The 15,828-nt window shown below is 38.9% G+C and overlaps 1 protein-coding gene across 4 annotated transcripts in view; it reads left to right on the forward strand.

The window, feature by feature from the left end:
• WWC3 (WWC family member 3) overlaps positions 1–15,828 on the forward strand; it is a 102,865-nt gene that overhangs the window by 39,864 nt on the left and 47,173 nt on the right. For all 4 annotated transcript variants that reach the window (XM_082043027.1, XM_082043024.1, XM_082043025.1 and 1 more), the window contains exons 3-6: positions 3,074–3,277; positions 6,509–6,585; positions 8,985–9,064; positions 14,996–15,125. In XM_082043027.1, the coding sequence (XP_081899153.1) occupies positions 3,074–3,277; positions 6,509–6,585; positions 8,985–9,064; positions 14,996–15,125 (491 nt within the window). The remainder of the gene's footprint in view (positions 1–3,073; positions 3,278–6,508; positions 6,586–8,984; positions 9,065–14,995; positions 15,126–15,828) is intronic.

Genomic DNA, 15,828 nt, shown 5'->3' on the forward strand with positions numbered 1-15,828 from the left:
GCGTTTTTTTTCTATGCAATTGAGAGCAAAAGAGTCTTTGCAGAGAGAAATTGAGTTCCCAAATGCTCAGTGGGAAGGCACAGAAAGAGAAGATTTATATAAATGGGTCTGGGAAAGTAAAGCTAATCAAATTAGGAATTAAATAAAGGTAATATATGAATAGAGGAATAGAAACTTCATAGGGCCAGTGCTGAACTGAGTGGAGGGAATCATTCTGCAATTAACAAGGTTGCAATATTTGTCTCTTTCATGATAACTAATTACTTGCAGGCCACAGATATTATCCTAAATAGTAATTCAACTGTCACAACAAAATGGGTTTGTCACCCTTAGGCTAATACGGTGCTTGTATATACAAGCAAGATTTATATTAAGAGGGAAGACAGAGCTGATATTACAGCTGGATAGTCATTATTCAAAAATCAGTAGGATACTCAGTCCAGTTTTAAACCGGGGACAACAAAGGTACCCATCAGGACTGCGTTAACCTCATTGTAGAAGCGAGATCTAAAGAGTAGACAATCGTGTGGCATGAGATGGTGGCAGACAAGTGGCAGAGATGGTGTAGGAACTGAATAATGTTTTTCTGAAAGTAGTCCCTCTACATTGTATTCTGAACTATGTCTAAAATACTTGAAACAGCGACTTCCACACAAAAACATTTAGACTGCCTTTTCTGGGTGACCAGGTTAAATGCTTTATACAGCGCTGCAGTTCTGTGTTAACTGACAAAACAGAAGTGCTTCGGTTTCAAGAAATACTGTGAGAAAATTCAAGGGATAATTCAAAGAGGGTCTTTCTAAAGTTACGCTGACCAGGGACCTCTTGTGCTTTGTGCACTGTCCCTAGCTTTTTGCCTTTAGACCTTTTAAAATAGAAAAAGTAATACATCTGATTTTTTCCAAGCCTCTTGCTATATTTGTGTACCCAGAAAGTAATAAAAAAGACTTCTAGGCAGTAACTTTCCATACATATTGAAAAACCCCAGGAACAGAGGAATCTTCTGTAAATCTTAATGGTACTTCCAACCTTGATCTCCATCTTGTTCTCTAAATTCAGTACTTTGTTGACACCCTCACTAAGCTGCTCTTGGCTTTTGTCCAACCATTGCTTAAAAACCTTGGCGGCTGCCAGCCGCAGAATTCCTTTCCCTCCTCCTCTGAGTCTTGGGAGCCTTTGAAGTCTCCTTTAGCCAGCTGGGCATTCCCCAGCGAGGGAATAATATATTCTCTGCATTTTTCTGGGGCTGTTCTTGACTTTTTTTAATTGGTTATAAAGAAATGAAGGAAGTTCATTTTATCATACAATGTAGCTTTAGTTTTGTTGTTACATGGCAAACTTGTGTAGACATCCAGGGCAAAGTGAAGCCTCTGTACTTCATAGAACAGAAGAGAATATCAGTACTGTACTGAAGAAGTTTTCTGCCTCAGATAAATGCTTCTAGCTTTTGAGAATTCTTCTGAAATAATTTGGTAAGAGATGCAATGTCCTTTAGTGTAGGACCTCAGAAACCTAATGTGTGATACACCACAACATTTGGCTGTTGATTGAGATTAGACCTATTAATATCCTATTCAAAAAGAGACACTTACTAGGATCCAGCTTTTCTGTCTCACAAATATTTATTAATTTCTGCATAGTTTTCCAAAGGGGATTAGCAGTTTTAAGAATACTAAGTTTGCACAGATTTCAGGAATACTTATAGACAGGTAGACAGCATTGCAAATTGCCAGGCCCTCAATGAAGGATGGCCTGCAGCATCACCTCTGTTCTCTTCCGTTTGCCCTGCATGTAGAGCAGGAGGGAGAAATTGCGGAAGTGTAGGCACAATCTTTATACTGCTGCAATGTGAGGAGTTGTGGGGAGAGAAAAATAACAGCTGTACAGAGAAAAGATTTTTAGGAACCTAATACAGAAATCCGTTGCAAGTACTGTTCACAGATGAGCTTTGTGTGTGTGTTTATGTCCTTTTCAGATGGCTCTCAAATGGTGGAGCTGCTGGCATGGCCTTCAAACCATTAGAATTCTTTAAGTGTTGGGCTCAATCTTTCTTTTATACTTTGTTGTTTTATCGCTGACACTGAATATACTGAATTATGTACAGAAGATTAATACAAAACATAACTGGCTTTCGTCTCTTGTGAGAAACAAAGTTTGGGAAGAGTGACTGGGTACTCACCTCCTGACTGTGCTGCAGGTTCTGTCACTACTTTGAACACTGACATGATTTCTTACCGATAGAGCCTCAGTCATCAGAAATTAACATTCACTTAAACACCAGAATCTACATGGACATCCTCATGTAAAACACGTTTGCTAGCTTGAGAATGACCACAAAAAAACCCACAAACATATGAACCAGTATTTTTTTAGGATTTTAATACATGTGTCCTCATCAAATGTCTTTGCAGCTGCAAAGAGGTGCTGTGTAGTAATTACATACAGGAAAGATTTTTTTTTTTACTGGAAACCTGATTTTGATTTATGTTTGAACACAAACTGTTCTAAACTCTGAAAAGGGAAAACATGAGTGTGCTGTTTCTTAAGAAGAAAAAAAAGAAGCCATTTCAATGCTTTTATGGATTTGAGATTAAAATGCTAACTTTTCTGTTGCATGACCTTATTCTTCTTAATTATGCGGGTATAGTCACTGACCTTTTAGGTTATTATACTTGTGCAGTTATATGTAGTATCTTAAGGTTGTTCCAACTGTTTATAGAGTTATGGGTTAAGCATTGGGATACCTTTTCCTCTCCTATGTGGTTCTGGGTTTTTAGGTAGTTTTCATAATTTTCAAGCTGGCTTCAACGGGAAGTTAGAGCCAAAAGACTCTTTTCTTTGGGTTTGCTCTCGTTTGTAAAGAAAAGAATCAAATTTAAATGCCTGTTATATTCAAAAGGGCTTTTCCTGTTCTTCCAGTCTGCATCCTTCCTTCTTCTTGTCCAGGCTGGAATGATTTTGAGCACTGCCCTGTTAGGTGTAATAGTTGAGAACAGACCTTAACAAAATAATTTGTACTTTGTGGGATAGTGCCTTACAATTGTTTTATTATTTTTTATGCTTTTCTCTTTAGAGCTCACACAAATTGAGGACCCACGGGAGCAATGGAGAAGGGAGCAGGAACGCATGCTGAAGGAATATTTAATAGTTGCCCAGGAGGCACTCAATGCCAAGAAAGAGATTTACCAAATAAAGCAGCAGCGTTTTGAACTAGCCCAAGAAGAATATCAACAATTGCACAAGATGTGTGAGGATGACAGCCGTTCTTATGCCAGCTGTGAGTTTACTAGTCTTTTCTTGATTTATTCAGCTGCCTCTCTCAATGTGTGGTGTAAAAAATCGTGTGAAGTGTTTCCCTCACCCAGTTCTCCTCTGAATGCAGGTCCTGACTATAAAAGTGAGGTGCTGTCCTTTGACCCTGTTACTCAGGGACTTCTGTTTCCTGTTAGGTCTGTTGGAATATGCTTTTTTTACCATTAAACAGGGATATGTCCCAACTGGCATCTCTAGCTGTAGTGATACTTTGTGCAAGGCAACAAAGACAAGACTGAATGTTGCTAGACCAGCCACCTACTTGCACTCCTAAATTCATAGATTGTTTCACCCTCGACATGTGGGGGAACCATCAGCTTAGGGGAAGCCTTCTGTGGATCCATGGCCAGTTCACTGACTTCACAAAGAGGTGGGGACAAGGTGGTGTGGTCAAGAGTACCTCTGACCACAAAAGTGGTGTTTCATTAGTGCACTTCATTCTTGGATACCACCTCTGATCCTAATGCTTGTGGTGTAGGTCGCAGAGCTTTGATTTACTCTGGTAGCTTGAAGTAGGTGATAACACTTTTCCTGAAATCTTAAGTTGGTGCACTGCTGTCATGGCTGGTGCAACAGGAAAAGGTGTCTTTGCTGAAGAGACAAAACAGTCTTGTCCGAAGAAGTGTATTCAATGGATACACCCACCAGCTGCGTGGAAACAGAGTGGAGTTTCACTGTGCTGGTGGCTTTCCAGGGGCCGTGTGTGCAGCCATTGTTTAACTGCAGGGTTTGCTGGTAGATGCCAAGTACTTGATAAGTACAGGAAGCTCTGCTTACCCTTTCTGAAAATGTTCAAGAAACCTAACTGTGGCTTGGGGTTTAAAGCAGGCAACTGGATAGAAGTGTTAAGCTATCGATCCAGTGGTATTTATTAGTCCCAGGCAATTCATATGTATGCCAAAATCCTGAATAAAAGATGTTCTATAGGGCTGAGGTGTCCCAGATGGTCTTGACCCAGTATTCTTTTACTGTTGAACTGGGATTATCTTTTTATTTATTTTAAAACATACGTATTCTGTGATTTAGTTTGTGACATAACTAAACAGTTGTGGCTAGTTGTCCCTGTTATGTCCAAGTTTCTTAAGAATTATTACAAAAGATTAATTTTCTTATTAAAAAAGAGATTTTTAAAAGTAATTATTGTTTAAAGATTTTTTATGGTTTAAAGACTTGGAATAGGGTGATAGTGTCATTAGTATTTCTTTAGATGATGAAATCTAAATATGCATTTATTACATTACTTTTCTAGGAACTTGGCCTTTTTTAAAATTCGCAACAGTTTTGTGGGATATTTTGTTGAATTCAGGGGAATATACAGGAAGAAACTTCTGTTGAAGATGATAATATACCAGAAAATATCACCAGTTTTTCATATTTTTAAAGCTCTTGGAAAAACAGTTTATTGAAACAGCAATAAAATATGACTGAAAATGACAAAATTGTAGCCTGAATGCAAATGCTGTGTCAGTTCACTTCTGATAGCTTTTTAGGTGTATCTCTGGAATTGATAATGAAATCCTGTAAAATCATTTAAACCTTTCACTTGTTTTGAGGTGAAAAAGAATCTTAATTTTCTACAGAAGTGTTAATATATTTGATATTAGTTTAAGGTCATGTGCGTCTGTTTTGAGAAAATGAGATGGGCTGATGAGTTAGATGATACTTAAAAAAAAATCCCTTTGGGGATTAATCATGCTCTCTACTCAAGGTTCCCAAAGGTTTCTCCACTTGTTTTTCTTATTTCAACTCCTCCACTCCACTCTGGGATGCTCACTTAGGCTCCCAGTTCAAGTGCAATTCGATGGCCAAAGTTGGGTGCTTGGGCTGTGGATATTCCTGCTTCCGCCACCACTTGTTTCAATCAATTTTGTTAAAAGAACTAAAACTTCACAAGCTGTTTTCCTTCTGTCTGCTTGTGGGCGCTGCCATTGACTCGGTGTCCTGTGCAGGTGAGTGGGAGGTGGCGTGGGCTCAGTGGCTGTGGGCTGGCTGGGAGGTGCCCGTGCAGCAGCTTTGTGACTCAGTCCTGATCAGCACTGTTTTAAAAAAAAAAAAAAATCCATAGAAAATCCTGGATTTAGAGAATTAGTCCAGGCATGACTACTCACTTTGGCAAGTTCCTGCACGCTTGACATGACCTTCATGGTGCGTGTTTCTTTCCAGAGTCAAAAGGCTCAGTGCAGATGCAGATAGAGGTTTCAAAGCAGCAGCCTTCAGCTCTACAAAAGGGCGGTGGGTCTGATGACACAACCCCATCTGCTGGCATACCAGGCATTTTTCAGTGGGCCAGTGCTGCTGTGAACCACTCACTGAATAAATCATGGTTGATCTTGCCCAGCCTGGCCTCTGGGACATTTACTTCATCTCTCTGGGCTTTAGCTTGTAACTCCACAGCATGAAATCATTGCCCAACTCTGGATACGCTGTGTGCAGAGCTCCCTTGCCAGAGGTTGATCTGTGTGTTGGTTCCCTGTGCTGTTGCTTTGGGAGGTGACTGGTTTCACAGAAACACAGGATGTTAGAGATTGGAAGGGACATCAAAAGATCATCTAGTCCAATCCCGCAACTGGAGCAGGAACACCTGGATGAGGTTACACAGGAAGGTGTCCAAGTGGGTTTTGAATGTCTCCAGAGTAGGAGGCTCCACAACCTCCCTGGGCAGCGTTTTCCAGTGCTCTGTTACCCTTACTGAGAAGTTGTTTCTTCTCAAATTTAAGTGGAACCTCTTGTGTTCCATTTTGAACCCATTGCCCCTTGTCCTACCATTGGTTGTCATTGAGAAGAGCCTGACTTCTCTCTGTAGCTGATGGAATTTTGTTCTGGCAATAGTATTTTTTTTTTAACTTTGTTCCCTATCATACTGTTAATCCAACACACCTAGGAAGCAATTAGCAATTGTTAATGTTGCACAAATTCCATCAGTGAATGTCACCATCCTGTCATGGAAGCTAGTTGCTTTTAGACAATATGCAGTACTGCTGTGTACAATTTTTATTGTTGTTGAGGACAAAAAAACAACTTCAGGCAGGCTAAAGGTGATTCTTCAGTCATACTTTAGCACAGAGTATTATTTTAAAACTTAATGACTTGTAACATGAAGAATGAATGCAATAGTCTATTAAATAATGCCACATCTTAACAAGTGTATTAAAGAAGAAAAAAAATTAATATAAAATGCTGTGTTCCATCTGTTTAGCATTCTCTGGATTTTCAACTAATACCAAGTATGACCCATATCAGATTAAAGCAGAAATAGCCAGCCGCCGTGACAGAGTGAGTAATCTTTTTTTCATTTTGTAAAAATACAAATTAGGCATGGGGAAGGGAGGGGAACTATGTTTTGTTTTGTTTCTTTCTGTTTGGTTGTTTTTTTTACCTTAGTATTTACATAGGATGTTGCACGCATTTTTAGAAATATAATATTAAACGCTTTTCTACACTGACCTATTGTTCTGTTAAAAATAGTCTATATTTACTGCATTTCAGTGACTTGCACAGTAATGCTTTTTCCATGTTACAAGCGTAAAGACTTTTGTCATGGATGTCAGAGGTAAACTCAGCCAGGATTTCAGATGTTGCTCTCTCTCTGTGAACTGCCATAAGTAGTAAAAACTCTGCCTCCAAATTCTTCCTTAAGTACCTTTCGGACCCACTGTCTTAATATTTTTCCATTTATCCATTTTCAGTGGGGTTCCATGGATGTCATTGAACTCTAGATTTAGCCATTTATTTGAAAATCTGTTCAGAATTCAGTAGACGTGTTTGCCAAATAGACCTTTTTAGCTGATTGGGCCAGAGCTCCTCTGTGAGGGGGAGGGGAGCTTAAGCATTCTAACAGTAGGCAGCAGTTCTATAATTAAAATGATAAATTTTTAAGATTTGATATTTTTTTTTTCTTTTTTCTGAAGGGGAATACTGCTTTAGCAAAGAGTTAAAATCTGCATGTTGGTTTCAAGCTAACTGATATAGCAGTTGTAAACAATTATAAAAAGCAGTTTATAATATTAAGCTCTAGAACCTATTTCTAAATAGTACGTTTCTTTTTATTAAGGGATAAAATGGGACTTAGCATTTCAGGCACTCGCTCACAAAATAAACAAAAAATACTTATCTTTGCAGGCTAGCATTCCATTTTTGTTGTAGTGACCGCTTTTCACATGAGTGCCTCTGAAAATAAATCCCGTCGCCACCCTTCAAAGGCATTTGTTCTATCTGTATATGTTTACTACGTGCTGACTAGTGTTTGCTTGTTTTACGTACTCTAAATGTCTGCGTATTCTAAACAAGAAAATAAGCCTTATTTATTTATTTAATATTTAAACAAAATAAAAAAAGGTCTTCACTTACATGACTACTTATATCTCTTCCTGCATCTTAAAAGAAAATTACCTATTAAGTGCATAGGATAACCTGTTCAACTGAATGTGTCCATAGGCATTGTTTCAGGTAATAAAATAAAATATACACTATAAAGCGTTTGTGTACATGATATTAGTAATACATTTTTTCCTTTTGGTGAGTGTTAAAGGAGTTGAAAAGGGTATAGTTTTTTTTGGGGGGGGCGGTTTAGTGCAGTGAGTTTTGAGGTAAGCGCAAGAATACCCATGGGAGGGAGGACCATGGAGGATAGTGGGATTCTGGCAGTCCTGTTTTGCATTCCTGGAACTGCTGTGAGACCCCTTACTCCTGGAGGAGAGCTGATAAAATTAATCTATGCCTGGGTATGCAGGAATTTTCTTTTACTCTCTTTTAGTAATAGTTTTGTCATTTATTGATGTGCGTGTGAGAAATCAAGAGCTCTCTGGGTGAATTTTAGAAAAAGTACCGGGTTTGATAGCTTGAGAAAAGAGTTTTTTTTCTTCCATCCCTGCCCCTCTTGGGCTCTTGGTTAATCCTTATGCCTCACCACCACACACTGAAACACCTTAGATCCCCCCATTTGTCTGTAGTCCCTTGAGCCTTCCTCCCCCAGTTGCCCTCAGGTATCTGTCAGCTTTGGAGGGCAAGAAGCTATTTCTTTGCAGATCATTCTTGGAGCTGATAGTGCCCTTCTAAGGTGTGCCTAACCTACTCAGGTGACTGATTTCACGAAACAACAAAAAATGTTTTTGGGACATTGCTGCTTTGTCACTTTTGATTTATGTGTACTAGGTGGATCCAGGTGGTTGGTTGGTGAGGGTATTGAGAGGACAGGACAATGTGAAAATAACTGTAGAAAATCATGCTGCCATTTCTAGGAGAGAGGCCAGTTCTGTTGCCAGTGGTATCGTTTTCCCAGATTGAAAAATTAACAGCATTGAATGTTCAGTCTTGTTTTAGGTTGACTAAAGAGCTGAAGGCAGTTAAGAGGTGTCTGTCTGCTCCAAGGGGAGAAAAATGATATGGATTGGAACTTGCTGTCTGTTAGCATAAGCTATTGGAGATAGAAAACCAATAGAGTAGATGAGGAAATGAATATTTTGAAAGCTGAGTGTTATGACCACTGTTTGATTGGATTTCATTATTATTTCAGGGTGTCTTCTGTTATTTTAATGTAATTTTTAAAGCAAAAAAAACCATAGATTATCACTTTCAATTTTTTAAAAGTAACTTTAGTTTTTCTGTTTGAAAACCTATTGTTTTTATTATGAAAGTTTCTGTTACATAGTATTACTTTCTTTTGTTATATTCAGCTTTCTAGGCTTAAACGGGAATTGGCACAAATGAAGCAGGAGCTGCAATATAAGGAAAAAGGAGTGGAAACTCTGCAAGAGTAAGTTAAGAGCCTGTGGGAGGGTCATATTTTTCTTTATTCGCCTTGGAATGACTTTCTTAGAAAACTGTTGCAAAAAAAAAAAAAGGTTGAAACCTCATAATTTCTTTGCTTCAGAGTTTCTGCTGTGATAGTGACGTGGGGTGAGAAGAGTGTGAAATGATGGAAGAAAGGTTAGCTAGAATTGGTTGGAATGGTGATTTCATAGATTCACATGCAGAAACATTTTTACAGGCCCTGTTTTTCAGCTCTTCCTGAAAATGTTGAGGTGGAATTACATTTTAAAAATGTTTTCCAAACATTTTCTGGAGCTACCTTGTGTCTGGAGCACAGCCGGAAGGACCATGCAGTGGAGTAGTTTTCCTGTGACCAGGATGGAGGCTTTCTGGCTGGGCACAGTACTCCTGGGGGGAGGGTTGTACCCCACAACACTCCTCCTTCCTTTTACCTGATGGTTGGGCCATTTCATTCTGCGCGGTATAGCTGATTTGTGTGTGTACTGTAAATCTGATGGTCTGTGAGACCTTGCATTTTGTTCTCTGTTTGTGGAATGAGTGCGTGTAAACGTGACTCCTCGTCTCCTCCCTGTGAGGAAAGGTAGCTCAGGGCAATTTGCCACTGCTCCAAGGGCTGCTAGGCAGCCTGTGCTCTCTTTCCTTTGTGCTCAGTGGTAGCAAAGGTTGTGAACTGTTGTGACCCTCTCCCTGCCACTGTTCCTGCAGCCATCAGATGGGAACTGAGTGACTTCCATCTGTACGTTGCTTGGTCACCTACATATGTAGCACACATGCAGGGTGCCCAGTGGGACAGGGGGAGAGGTTGCCAGGCCATGGAGAAGGTGGCAGGTAAACACAGGTTGTTGTGACTTCCAGATCTGTTCAATGAGGCCAGAGGCTCAACCACACGTTTAACAGCTCTTGGATTTGCCTTGGACGTGTGGCCATGCGCTTATAAGCCTTGGCTGTTTTTCCCACAGGCATGTGAACGAAATGCCTAACACAGGTGCTTCCAGAAAATGGTGAAACTCTTCCACACCTAATGCATTTTGCAGCATAAGTGCAATATCTGTGGAAATATTATGAGACTTTGGATTTATTGCGTTGGTGCTACGAAGCATGGGGTGTACTTTATCACTTGAGGAATCCTGGCAAAGTTTCAGGTATCCAGGAGCAATTAGGTTACTTGTTTTCCAGATTTTCTTTTGATTGGTATTACGTTAACAAAATGATACAAAGGGAGATACTCTGATTTAACTTTTGAAGGAGTGGGAGTAGCCCATGCACTTCATATTGGTTTGTTTGGGGTTTTTTAAAGCTTACAAGGTTCTTTTGTTTTATAATGAGTTTTAAAAGCTTCAGAGAATAAAACTTGTTCAACCAAAATTGGCAGATATAAAGTAAACATTTTCAAGCATAAATATGTTTTTATTGACTACATGAAGCACTTACAGGCAGTTAGGAGAATGGTTATATATGATATTATCTGAAAATTGGTAAAATAAAGCACTCAGTATACTGGAAGAGCAAATATTTTAAGTGATAATTTAAGTTTAGTCAGTGTTTTAGGATGGTGGCCTTGATACGTAAGCAGTAACAGAACAAAAAAAACTTTGTCCTAAGATTCTTAATCATAATTTCTTCAAGTGAGTAAGAATTGCCTTGCCTTTTCTACTTTCTTTATTTGTTTTCCTTCTCCTGATTATTGTTTTTTTTTTAAGGGCATGGGTTCAATTGTTTCATAAAAGGACTAACCACTTGACTAGGATGATGAAAGTATTTGAAGGCCATTTGAAACTCAAGATTGTTTTAATTAATATAATTCATTTAAGATAGCCCAGCAAAGTAGTGCAACTTTTCAAAAAGTAAAGTCTGTGGATGATTAGGAATACAAATGTTAGTCTTGGATTTTAGCCCAAGTGAAGTTGCCCATATTCCAGGGTGGGGATATCAGAGAGACTTTCAGGAGAACATTTTAAAGGGTATCTGATTAGTCAGTGGTCACTCTAATCATCTCACCTAAAAGTTTAGGCATGACAACTCAGTGCCCTAGTGCTGCTCATTGCTGCTGTTGCTACAGTCCCTCTCTGTCCCCTTGGTGTGCTGAGTGGCATTTGCAGTTGCTTGCTGAAGCTGGGGAGAACGTTTTGCCCCCGTGCGTTCTCTGGGGCTGCAGTGCAGTTGTCAGTGTTTGTGGCTTGCTGAGCTCTGCTCTCTGTAGTGACTTCTTCAACCATGACCCAGAGCCTTATGGGTTTTGTTTTGTGTTTTTTAAGTAATTTTGTAATTGCCTTTCTGCTAAGATACGTGCTTTCCTTTAAGTATTTTGCTTTTAGTATAAAGTGAGCCAATGTGGAGAGTACTTGCACTAGCAACTGAGGAGACAAGTTTCTCTAGCCTCCTCCTATAGTCACCGGAAAAATCAGGGTAAGAGCCTGGTTTTGCTCTAGGTTGTCCCTGGGCAGTCTCTCCCCTACTCCGTGTATTTGTCGGGAGAAAAGGGTCATTCGACTCAAGGACCAAGGCTGAAGTACTTCACTTTTTGCATATCCATGAAGTAAGTGTAGTGTCTGAAAAGCAACTCAGTGCTCTTTCTTTAAAACAAAAATTCTGGGATTTGCCCCTGTCCATTTCAAAAAAAAAAAAAAAAAAAGTTTCTTATATCTCAGTTATTTCTCCTTTTTCTTTTTTTTACCTTTTTAAAATTTTTGCTCTACATAATTTTTCTTCCTTGTGCTAGGTCAAATCTTAAGTAACTGCCAAACTGAGAATGGCATGCATCCTGTTTAGCTGTTTTAAAGCCGTGTTCTTCGCTTTATTTCAAGTATAAGCCAAGAACAATAGTAGGAGCTGTCACACTTCGGGCTTTACATCTGGCTGAATGTTTGCTTTGCAAGTCTGACCAGAATGACATTATGAGCAGGTATCAAAACCTGCTGCTCTGCAACTCCCTTTGCAACTTTTGCTGGGTATAACTCTCAGAGAAGAGATAAATTTTATGGTTATGTTGCTTAGTACTTCCATCATTTTATGGCACTCTCTGATGATGCTTTTGGTAGATGTAAATTTCTTGCATTGACATTTTCCACGTACAATATCAACCTTGGACTGTTGTTTTTAATTTTAGTGAAATGGCTTAGCCGTCTTTGAGGAGAGGAAGAGAAAACAAAACACAAAAAAACCCACAACAAAACAAAACAACAAAAAAGCACCCCGAGGCGCACACACACACACAGACACACATGCAACCTCCCCCCAAACAACTAGAGAAAGTGGGGTTTTGTGAGGGGAGGGAGGATTGAGGGTTTTTTTGTTGTTGTTTGTTTGTTTTAAATAGCTCTACAACTCCAGTACAGTCAACATTTCATATTTTGTAGTGCTCCAGCTTTTTGTTAGGGCTGTATTTTCTACAGTTTGATCCGAAGCTGCCGTTGCTGTGACAAGCCTTAGGACATCACGTTCTGCCTTTGCCCACTGGAGACATCCCCGTTCGAAGCCTGCGGAGATCCCACCCTGCCCCAGGTTGTTCCTTGGCCTCCACAGGCACCTTTGCCCCAGGTGTGGCTGATCCTTTCACAGTCCAGAGGTTAAAGATGAACCTTTCCTGGAACAGACTCCTTCCTCTGACCGAGGAAGGAGGAGCAGTTCTTCCTCCCCTGTGTTTTCAGTGACCCTTCTGCTTGCAGGCAGGAATTTTGGAGGAAGAAGGCGTTTAAGGCAGCAAAGGAAATGAAAACTCGGCCAGTTGGCCGGGGGAGCGAAGTGAATGCTGAGAAGTTGGGAGAGACAGGGAATTAGGACTGACTAAACAATTTGCAGCTACAGACTAGTTTAGAGGATATGAGACTTGACAAAAGCTTTAAAATGAGGTTTTAACTGGACTACAGACCTGTGCGTTGATGAGGATGGGGGAAGTCTTGCATATTTAAACACACATGGAGGAAAGAACAGAACAGAAAAACTGCCCTGTAGGGCTGAAACTATTGCAAGTATATTAATAGTGTGTGTATCCTAGGAACATCTTCCTCAGAAAAATGTATGCTTTATTCATAGTTTTCTGTTAGTTGGATGTTATTTCTATTCATACAGAGGTCTAATCTTTTATATTATGCTGTTTTCCATTAATGAAATGGAAGATTCCTGTTAACTTTGTGGCTTTCAAAACTAGTGCTTTATGGAACAAGGGAAAAAAATAACAGGCAATATATAACAAGTAATTTTTTAAGGTGCTTAAGTCAGTTTGGCTTGAAAGCAATACTGATTTAAGCTCAAATATTTCTGGCAGTAGAAACTACTATGATTCTTTCCTTAAACAAATATCAATTCATAAGTTGGGCTCCAAAGTGACGTCCAGGAACATGGATATGCGGGTAACTGGACAAAAATCTGGTTGAAATTAAATAATTTCCTTTTCCTGAAATGCCACCTTGGACCTGGCAAATGGTATAATGAGCAGTTGTGTAGGAGGCATTTTCTGGTCTAGTATTTGGGTGGAATCTATGTTCTTAACATTAACAGGCTTAACATTAACATTCAGATAAAACCACATGTTATCTTTTCATGAAAGTTTTAGTGAATTGAATTAGTTGTTTTCCCATGGTTTTATCTAATATTTTCAGGATTTTAACTAAAAATTAGAGAAGACCCGAATAAACATCTTAAAAGGAGAACAAAACCAACCAAACAAAAATCCTCACCTTTAATCCACTTGATGTTCAAGTCCTTTCTGGTTCTTGAACCAAAAATCATAAGGCTTATCTGTTTTCTTGTACGACATGGGGAAAGTTGTGTTTAAGTAGAAATCCGAGGTTCTGATTTACTTCGTTTTTTCTCCACAGCAGGAACTGTCAGAAAAACCCAAACCAACCAAGATTGTAGATACCCAACCTGTATGGGGTATTTTTGTAAATATTGTGAGCTGCACAATAAAATGACAGGATTTTGATTCAAGCCTTTTGAATTTTCATTTTAATATTTTAATTTTAAGTCATGTAATCCGCTGCAAGTGGAATTTCACTGGTGTTTTTTTTGTTTAACTGGCAGAACATGCTGAGTAAGTGTTGTTGACATGCTTATAATAGCTTAATATAATAATTACTTTGAAACTTGTACTTATTCTCAATATTTTAAATAGAGTTTGAGCATTCTTGTCTTGTTCTTTATCTGTAAAAGAAAGCAAATGATCAAGGTGATACACTGGACTAGGCTTCTGCACCCTGATGTGTTTTCCGTTGCTACTGCGAAGCTCTCGAGAAAAAGTTGAGAGCTCGGGCAGTGGATGTCCCACCTCAGAGAAGATGAGAGATTTTTGTGTCAAGATGGAAATGTTAGTAGTACTTCAACCTCGTGTAGTGGGTAGTGCTCTTGCTCCTTGCTGAGTTTGCATTTGAAATCTTCTGGGACAGTCTAGTAGGGGATGATGATGTTTTCTAGAAAAGATACTCAAAGATGCCCATAATGGCAGAAAGGCACTTCCAATAAAAACTTAGGAATTAAAAATTTCTTCCCAAGAAAATGTAATGCTTTTGTTAGAAACTTCTAAAACAAGATCACATAGAAAGTCCTGTAAGAGATGTTGCAATGTGTAGTGCTGCATGGGAATGTGACAGCTAGACCGCTAATACCTTTATCTTTTGAGTTTTTACTGTGTAGATTAGTTTTGGATTGATTTTATTTTTGTTGTGGGAAGTATTCCAGGAATGTTGCCTGTAAGTAAGCTCTGTATTAAGACATTAAAACCAGAAAATGTGTTGATTCTGCAGAACCTGGCTAGATAACTGCATTGCCTTGTGGTTAGAATGTACTAGATGACGAGGGCTCTGCTAATTCCAAGTAGAGTATAATTTTAAGCCTGGAAACAAAGTGGTACCTGAATAATCAAGAGGTCTTAAAACATCTGTGCTCTTTCTAATTATGTGAAAATTCTTTTCAACAGGATTGATCGTAAGATGTCAAGTGCTCATACAAATTATAGACTGGATGAAGCACAGGCTATAATGAGTGAGCTTCGAACCATAAAGAAAGCTATATGCACAGGTGAAAAAGAAAGGCAGGACCTTATGCAGGTAAAATATACGCTACTTAACAAAGAACTGCTGAAAAGTAATAACCTACCTCTATTTTCTTCTTCTGGCACTGGGGTTACCAAGTCTAAATAAGGAAGTGGGATGGCCTAAACTGATTTTTCTGTTTCATAATTGCTCAAAAGATGTAAGTAGTCATTGTCTATGCTGTGAACATAAGACTTGATATGTGTTTCATATTCTTGTCTTAGTGTGCTATCAATATCTTTACTGAAGATAGCTTTCCATTGCTGTTGACCATATTAAAGACTGCTATGGAATAACTATGTTGCATTTTGAAAAAATATCTTTTAAGTTTTACAGTATTTGTTTTTTCATTTTGTTTGTCTCCTTATAATGAAGTAGGACTGAGAATTCATGTGCTAAAATGTTTATCAGTTTATCTACCATTTTTTTTTTTTTATAAGCAGTTCACAAAACTGGATCTCTGTGTCACTATTGCCAGGTTTGACAGCTCTCTTCCCCTCCCCCCCCCCCGCCGCCCCTCTAAACTCTCCCTTAAATACCCATATCAAGACATGCGTTAATTTCAGATGTTCTCACAAAACCCACAAAGACTACGATTAAATACAATATGTACCTAAACAAGCAACCTTTAGATTATTTTATGGATTGGAGCATGCAATACATGCCCAAGTAATGATCTCACTTTTGAATGGATTCTGCATCCTGCTATGGACTCTCA

This window comes from Streptopelia decaocto (genome assembly GCF_964273445.1).
Source record: "Streptopelia decaocto genome assembly, chromosome: 1".
NCBI classification, from domain to species: Eukaryota; Metazoa; Chordata; class Aves; order Columbiformes; family Columbidae; genus Streptopelia; species Streptopelia decaocto.